General features: G+C 39.9%; 1 protein-coding gene across 3 annotated transcripts; it reads right to left on the bottom strand.

Annotated features, from left to right (window-relative positions):
- Positions 1–1,377: 1,377 nt before the first annotated feature.
- On the bottom strand, positions 1,378–4,846 carry blcap (bladder cancer associated protein). Of its 3 annotated transcripts, none has more exons than XM_026167263.1 (2): positions 4,704–4,846; positions 1,378–3,008 (listed from the first exon to the last, which is right to left on the bottom strand). In XM_026167263.1, exon 2 carries the CDS (start codon positions 2,822–2,824, stop codon positions 2,561–2,563), a length of 264 nt encoding a protein of 87 aa, XP_026023048.1. In that variant the 5' UTR covers positions 2,825–3,008; positions 4,704–4,846; the 3' UTR covers positions 1,378–2,560. The 3 variants fall into 3 exon arrangements, with proteins under 3 accessions (XP_026023048.1, XP_026023049.1, XP_026023050.1); XM_026167264.1 differs by having other exon boundaries at positions 4,709–4,846; XM_026167265.1 differs by lacking the exon at positions 4,704–4,846 and adding an exon at positions 3,448–3,510.
- Positions 4,847–8,124: the final 3,278 nt, after the last annotated feature.

Genomic DNA, 8,124 nt, shown 5'->3' with positions numbered 1-8,124 from the left:
TCCAAATGTCGCAGCCTGTTGCAACAGGCAACATTTTTCCAATCTTCTGTCCATTTCTGATGAATCCCTGTGAATTCAGGGTCCTGTTAATAGCTAATACCTGGTGTGGTCTTCTGCTGCTGTAGAGATGCTCTTCTGCATACCTTGATTGTAAGTGTGGTTACATGAGTTACTGTTGTCTCCCTTTCAGCTCAAAGCGGTCTGGTCATTCTCCAACATCAATGATGTGGATTGGACTAAATATTTTTGCCTCTTTGCACCATTCTCTGAAAACCGTAAAGATGGTTGAGTGGGGAAACACCAGTATATCACCAACATGTAGCTCATCCTGTCACCAACTCTGAATTACTTCACCATTCTGGTGCTGAGTTTCTTAGGAGTTCATCTTCAGCATGTCTGCATGCCTAACTGACTTGCTGCCATGTGATTGGTTGATTCAATAATTGCACTGAGCAACTGAACAGGTAGCCTGCTCAGTCGGTGTGAGTTGGAGCATGTGTGTTCCTCAAGCTCAGGAGTCTGAGGACCCTGCACAGCATTTTAGCTGTCCTAAGCCTGCACTCTCCTGGACAGCGATATCTGATTTGTCCCTGGAATCTGCTGGAGCCCAGTTTTGGCATTACAACTACAGATAGGTCTGGATCACTTTTTTTCTCTTGACACGTGGAATCATTTTAAAACTGCACTTTATATTTAATGTGTCATCTTTGTCTAATACTTACATTTAATGATGTGACAAATATGCAAAAACTATTTGCAACACGATTTTCCTACAGAAACAAACAAACAAAACAAAAACAGCAAAATGCAAAGCACAACTCTTACTTGCATTTATTTTTTAATCAAAATACGTTTTTTTGTTTGACACAGAACCTCACAGTTTAACACATAAGAGGGAAAACTTTATTTAAATTAAAACCAAAGCAAATATGTTGCAGTGAACGCAATGAGCACTGCCACAGGAGGCCACACACACGCGCACACACACACACACATTCCAACAGGTACAGAGTATAAACACCTTAGCCTGTGTCTGACAGCTAAACTTAACACTTACAGCAGTGACACCTGTGGAAACTCCAATCCCCTGTGAAATTTTTAAATCAGTTCTTCAGCCTGCACTCTGTATTGCTCATTGTTGCTGGAAATGCTGACCATAGCCGTTGTGTCTCCTTGTGTATTGCCACATTTTTACACTGATCAGCATGTCATGACCACAAAGAATGCACACCCATAGCACATTACAGAAAACTTTCAATCAACTACACATCCAGATTTTTCTACCCTTTGGAAACTTTCAGCGTTTTTAACTTATTAAAAATTTGGGTGTCACCTTGACGCTTGGGGGGGGGAAAAAAAAAAAAAAAAAAAAAAACTTAGAGCAACTCATGCAAACTGCAAAAGAAAAAGAACAGAAACAAAAAAGATCAGATGGCAGTAGGGAAGGTCACACTGAGGCAGGACGATGAGGAGCAGCTGTAGAGCACAGCGGGTAATAACATCGTAGGTCCTCAGCTCTAGTTCACCTGTTTGAGGTGTGTTTGAGTAGAAGTGCGGCAAAGGGGGGACATATTCACAGCGTAGTTACTGATTGTCCAGTGTCTGTGTACTCGCCTTGTGGAGCATTACGTGTGCAGAGCCAAAGTGGCGACAGAGTTTGGCCATCCAGGGCTGTCAGGGGTGTGACGCTCTTGTTTTTGACTACAGTTTAACACTACCTGGCGTATAAAGTTTGTTGAGCAAGTGATCGTGGCTGCCATAGCAGTTTTCAGAGGGGTTAAGTGATTTTGGCAGTTTTAAGGAGCAAAGTATTTTCAGTTTAAAAAGATGAGCGATCGGGTTTGGGGAGAAAGTGAAATCTCTTAAATCGGAACACTGAACTGGAGAGGGATTTTCGTTATGCTAGTTTACGTTTCCTTGCATCCTCTCACTTCCCTTCACCCAGAAACCTTTCCTCCTCTGCCACCATGGAGGATTTTCCATCCCACTATAAAAACCTCAGAGGTTTTGAGCAGCTTTCTCTCCCATCCTCCGTTTGGCAGTAGCTAAGACACAAGGAACAGACAAGTTAGCATAATGCAAAGCACCCACCCCTGTGACTTTAAGTTAATGTCACATGTAGTTTATACTGTATACTTTTTTTTTATTTTTCATTCATGTGCTGGAATGAAAGTTGGTCAATGTGAAATTCTTTTTCCCTCAGCATCATGTCAAGTTCATGCATGTCCTTCCCTTTTCATTTCAAGTTTGGATCCCTCGCCTTTGCTACCTGTTAGATAATAGGACACATAATGTGACCTCTGGCACCCTTTCCCATTCCTCAAATTCTTCTTTACAGCATTAAGAAAGAAAAAAGAAAAGACAGCGTTCATAACCCTCCAAGACCAGCTCTTCTTCTTTAGTTTGTCTTTGGCTGAACACTCTTGGTATTCCCCTCCAGCAATTTTCACCACTCTAAGCATGGCAGTATCTTTCTACAATAATTTCTCAGCATTGCCTTATACTCCTGCTCCCCCCACCTCCACTTCCTGGTGTTGCTGCTGCTGGTGCTCCTCCTCTCCTAGGTCCCAACAATGGCTGGGTCGTGGGCAGCATCCGGGAGTGCAGCATCCTGGCAGTGATAAAGGAAGCAGTTGCCCCAGCAACTGTAGCAGATGAGGAAGAGGGCAGCCAGGAAGACCAAGGCACAGATGGTGCAGGGCTTTCTCTCCAGCAGGAAGCTGAGCAGGTAGAACCCCATGAACATGGAGTGGTTGAACCACAGAGCTGGGTTCAGCGGCTTGGGGATGAGCAGCACAGGGAGCAGCCATTGAAGGCAATACATTGTCTCTTTTTGGAAGGAGGCAGAAGATGTTTTCTGTTTCAGATCTATGAATGAAGGGTCTCTGATAGGTTCAGAGTGGAGATGACAACAGCTCTTCGCAGATGTGGGAGCGTTCCTCTATCCAACAGAGCTGGGATGATGCAGAAAGATGTCAAAGCAGCCAGATGTTACCATCAGAGCATCCCTGCACAGGACGGTGAAAAGAAAAGTTAGAAGACTCATAATCTGGGCAAACATATCTATCTGAGCTTCCTCTATTTTAAAACGGGCTTTTGGGGAGTGACGAGACAATCTAGCTTCATACAGTCAGAGTCTGTTTATCTTACGTTTCCTGTTATTTTCAGCTTCTTGATAAAGAAAAACATATTTTAGGTTTCAGTATGTCAAAGCCCACATAAAAAAACTGATCTTTCTATATGTCAGCATAACTGTGATGGACCTTTTTTGTTTTTATTTTCAAATAAATGTAAAAAGAAAAAAAGTTTTATTTAATTCACACTTTTTATAGATGCTGTTTTGGAACTATTTGTTGTTTTGTGTCAATAAATAATTCAGGAGATATGAAGAAAAATAAAGTGTTTTCCCCTACATAAAACATGACAACAGTTGAGTTTCCTTCTCACCTCCTCTTCAAGCCAGCTCTTGAATGGTAATATTATTAGAACCACTTCTTTAGTAATATTCACATGGCTGCATGTTTGGCAAATATTAAACGTGGGTACACAAACACTCCAAGACACAAGTTAAAGTTAAATTAGAAAAACATAACATTCAAAACAGCTAACATGCAAACTGGGGTGCAAAACACCAGGCAGGTAAGTGTAGCACGAATGTGAGGAGTGAGACTTGCCTCACTCAAAATCCTAATCAGTGACCCAGTACTTGTTAAAGCCTCCCGAAAGTAAACATTTACTCAACTATTAGTGTGCCAACTTCCTTAAAGGGCCTAACACACCGAGATCAGCTGCTCGGCTAATGTTAACTACCTGCGTGGTTATCTTTAGGCCTCCAAGCACATTAACAAAACTTACTTCGCCTTATTTAATGTGGAAAAAAAATAATCAACGTGCGCTGGGTTTAACACGACAGTGGCTGCTTTCTTTCAATAACTAAACCAGCTGCCACTAGCTGACTGTCAGGGACAGCTGCTCGCTCTCCGACTGCCACATGACCACCTAACTTTAAAATATACCTACGACGTTATGAATGTCGCTGCTGTTAACCCTCTGCTTAAATGCCTGCTGCTTTGATTAACATTCGTTCAATTCAAGGGCAGCTCTTACGCTTTGCTACCTAGTTAGCCTTCGTGTTAATAGAGGAAATTTAGTTTTCATACAGTGATCCTCTCCGGGTAAGACTTCTCTAGAGTCTAGAAAGGGCAAATCAGACTATTTGAAAAACAATAATGGACCAATTTAACGTTGCCAGACAAATCTGGGAGAAAAAGCGTAGACCACAACATGGCTAAATATTCTTGCTTTTGATACACTGTACGTGCAGCGAGTTGTTTTTATTAGAGTGTAATTAAATGGATTTATCCGGCTAACCTGTTCCGCGAAAACACATTGCAGTGGGCGGTAACGTTCGTTAGCTAAAAGCTGCTTTTTAAACAATCATTAAAAAATGAAAAAGTCCGATTTGTTTGTACCAAAAAAGACAATATTTGAGTCTTGGTGTAGACACCCTGTAAGTAATGGGACAGGCCCCCGTGTAGCGCTAGCTGTGAACGGAGGACTGCATTAACAACAGCATGCACCTGAGGCTAACCAGCTAAGTTAGCTTGGAAAACAAACGCTTGCTTCCGCTATCGAGAAAAACCAGAGTCTGTAAAGGTGGCCACCTGTATTACAATCCAACTATAAATTATTATAAAACAAACCTGACATGTTTTGAGCTCATTCTCAGCAAAAATAAACCACCGGTATCATCTCCGTTTCATCAACCGACTGCGTACGTAGCTAACTAGCATTAGCGTTAGCTTAAAGGACCCGTGTGGAGGTAGAGCGAAGAAGTTTAGGTGTCTGTGACTTGCCTGATTATATTTAATAACTTACTGTTGATAACTTTACTTGGACCAAATATGATATCGTTAAGCTTGGTCTATTAATATAGAATAAACTTCTCGAATTCTTCTGTAATAATATTTTGATTGCTGGAGAGTTTTCCTGTATTTATAAAATCTGTTGTGTGTTGTGTGCTGTTATTCTTTGCTGCTTGGATAATTTGATGAATATTATTTGAAAATAATACCCATTAATTTATTTGAAAATTGTTCTATAAAGAGAAAAAACAAAAAACTCAGAACAGCTTATACAGATTCGATTTAAGAATCACTCAGGCCTGAAATATCTTGTTCCTTGTGCCACAAAGCCACATTGGCTGACATTTTCTAACAAATATGGTAGTCTGTGATTTGATCACACACCCTGCTTCTGGATAACTAGATTACCAAATCCGCATCTGAAAATAAACTCCCCAGAATATGATATTTACTCTGATTTAAGTGAAAATTATCAGAAATGCAGATGCAGACACTGTTTTAACCAAAGTATGTATTCATGATTCATTTTTAGACTCTGATCTTAAGTAGCGGCTAGAGGACAGTTAGAGAAGTTTAAATGCCATACCAGGCAAGACCCCAAATACAAGCAGTGTAAAAATGTCACTGAGACAATCTAGTACATAACAGCAGGGTGCAAGATGCTAGCATGCAAGGCATACATGGAACGCCGTCACCAAGTAGCTGGCATAGTATACAGGAACATGTGTAGCGATTATGGCATGCGAGTCAACCACCCAGACTCTAAGTGAACTTTTTCAGGGTCTTTACTGAAATCAACAATAGCTTATAAATCATGTTTTTTTGTTAGTGGTTAGGGTGCTTGTCGGGGTTTATTCATGTAATTTAATGCATCTGCTGAAAAGAGGAAGAATCTAGTTTAAGCTAAGCATTAAATCCAATGAACTGTGATATCATACAGTTACTTACAATTGGGAGGTGACAAACCACAGTATCCCATCTTCTTCAAACTTTATTTGACACAATTATTACAATGACAACCAAAAATGTGAAACCATATGTTTGTGTAAATGCAAACAAACAGACATAGAAAAAAACTTTTTTAAATTAAAAATAAAATATTTCAAAATAATGAATGAAAAGTAAAAAAAAAAGAAAAGTTTACATATTGATTTAAAATCATATCAACAAACTCTTTATACAAACTAAGGGCTCATTTGTTTTTTGCTACAACTGAACTTGTGCTGGCACTGTTAACTATCCACACGCTTGCCATCAGAACCTAAAAACAAAAACGTATAAAATCAAAAATGTGAAGAAGCAGAATTTGTTAAACGATCACTTCAAGCAACAAAATTTGTCTAAATTAAAGTTTCTCAACAACGCCAGCTGTATGTTTTGTTATACTGATGCTTACTGCAGGGCTGAAAGCTACATGCTCATCTATATAACAACAAAGAGCCTGCCTGTATTTTGTGCTTTGCCTGATATTAAACAGAATGATAAAGCTCCATTTGGATTTCTTCTGTGTAGTGCACACTTTCGGTAGTCTCCACCCTAGCTATCTTGTGCTTGACAACCACATAATCCACACTGCGGGCAACCATTTAATGTATTCATGATCGTTCTCCATCTCTGCATGTGTCCTCAGCGCTCCATAAATACTGCTTAGCTGACATGGTGCATATTAATCCGTGTGGGTTTGAGTGAAGCCATGTACAGTACTGATGCATCAAGAAAAGTCAGAGTAAGAGATAAAACAGGCAGCATCTTGATGAAAATGAAGATGGGCAACTACAGCAATGAGTCAGTGAGCATGTTTTAGTTCCGCCTGATCTGTGTCATCACAGTGATAGCGAGTCAGTGTTTTATTAATTGGGCCGTGGACTTGTAACCTCTGCTAATTCTAATTTTGATCCTTTATGAATGAATTTGAACTTAAATGTTAGTCATACGTGTATTGAGGTGACTCCTTTAAAGTCAGACAATGGCCATGCTAACTCAATCTTATAAGCCCTGAATAAAGTAAATGGGACAAGTTTGGAGTGATGATAACACTGCAGACGTGTTTTTACTGAGTTGGAACTCAAACTGTTACTCCTGTGTGCCCTGTGTATACTGTAGTCGTTCCATTTGTGACTTAAACGTAACTCTGACTTTAATGTTTAACACCATAATACTGAACACCTGGGGCTCGACTTGGGTCTGGTGACTCGACTTTAACACTGTAACTATCTATATATTTCATGCTTTTGACATCTAAATGTTGCCCATGTGTCATAGCCTCAAGACTTAGCCAGGAGCATACAGCAGCCATTAGAGCACTATTGGGGGAGAAAAACAGCATATAAGGCTAGCAGCACACAAGTACAGCGATCACATGACATGTTTGAGAGTGCAGAGTAAACATCCTCAGCAGTTACAACCATTCCTATAAGCAAAATAGAGATATTTGAATCACTGTATGTAAGACGTTTAACATGATGCAGCATTTCAACGATGATAGTCACTACTTCCAAGAGGAATCAATAAAGTGCCAAAACCTCACTTTCAAAGTTGCTACAGGCTTTACTTTCTCATCAGTAATCCAGAGGAGTAGCTTAGAGGAGTCGCTGCTGTCACACCTTATCATCTAATTGTTGATGATTTGATTGGCTGCACTGGTATTGGGACTTTCTTTCTGCTGTCAGTGATGTCCGAATATAGAGTTTAACAGCAAGCACTAACTGTAACCCATAGTGACTTTAAGTCCTAAATAGGACTGTGCGATATGACCAAAATCTCATATCCCGATATAAGAATTCTATCATCCGATAACGATATAAATCACAAAAATTTAACTTCTGTGAATCTCGGGCAGCTCGACTTGCGGGAAGTGTTTCCAGCTGCGCGTCATGTAGCTGGAGTCGAGTGTTTTAACAGATGCATGAAACAATACATTTTTAGACATAAGTTGTAACGGCTTTCTTTGTGAGTATTTATTAGGCGTGCTGTGTAATAAAAGCCTGTTCTAACATTTGAGTCTAAGGTTTATTTTTTAGCACCTGGCGGCTCTTTTTTACTTCTCATCCGTAAAAATCTGCTCTTTCACTTGGTTCAGTTTATTTTGAAAAGTCTCAACAGGATCTTGAGCTTTATTGTGAAAGGTTTATGTGGAACATAAACAAGAGGACACGCGATGGTGTTACTGTCTTTGTTGCTAACCACAACGCATAAAAACAGGCGCTTGTCTGTCCATAGTGTGGTTATATTAAATATAAGAGAAAGAGAGAACTTTAGG

The sequence above is a fragment of the Astatotilapia calliptera genome, chromosome 5 (genome assembly GCF_900246225.1).
Source record: "Astatotilapia calliptera chromosome 5, fAstCal1.2, whole genome shotgun sequence".
Lineage (NCBI taxonomy): Eukaryota > Metazoa > Chordata > Actinopteri > Cichliformes > Cichlidae > Astatotilapia > Astatotilapia calliptera.
Note: the sequence above shows the minus strand (reverse complement) of the source record. Positions and strands in the feature narration are given on the sequence as shown.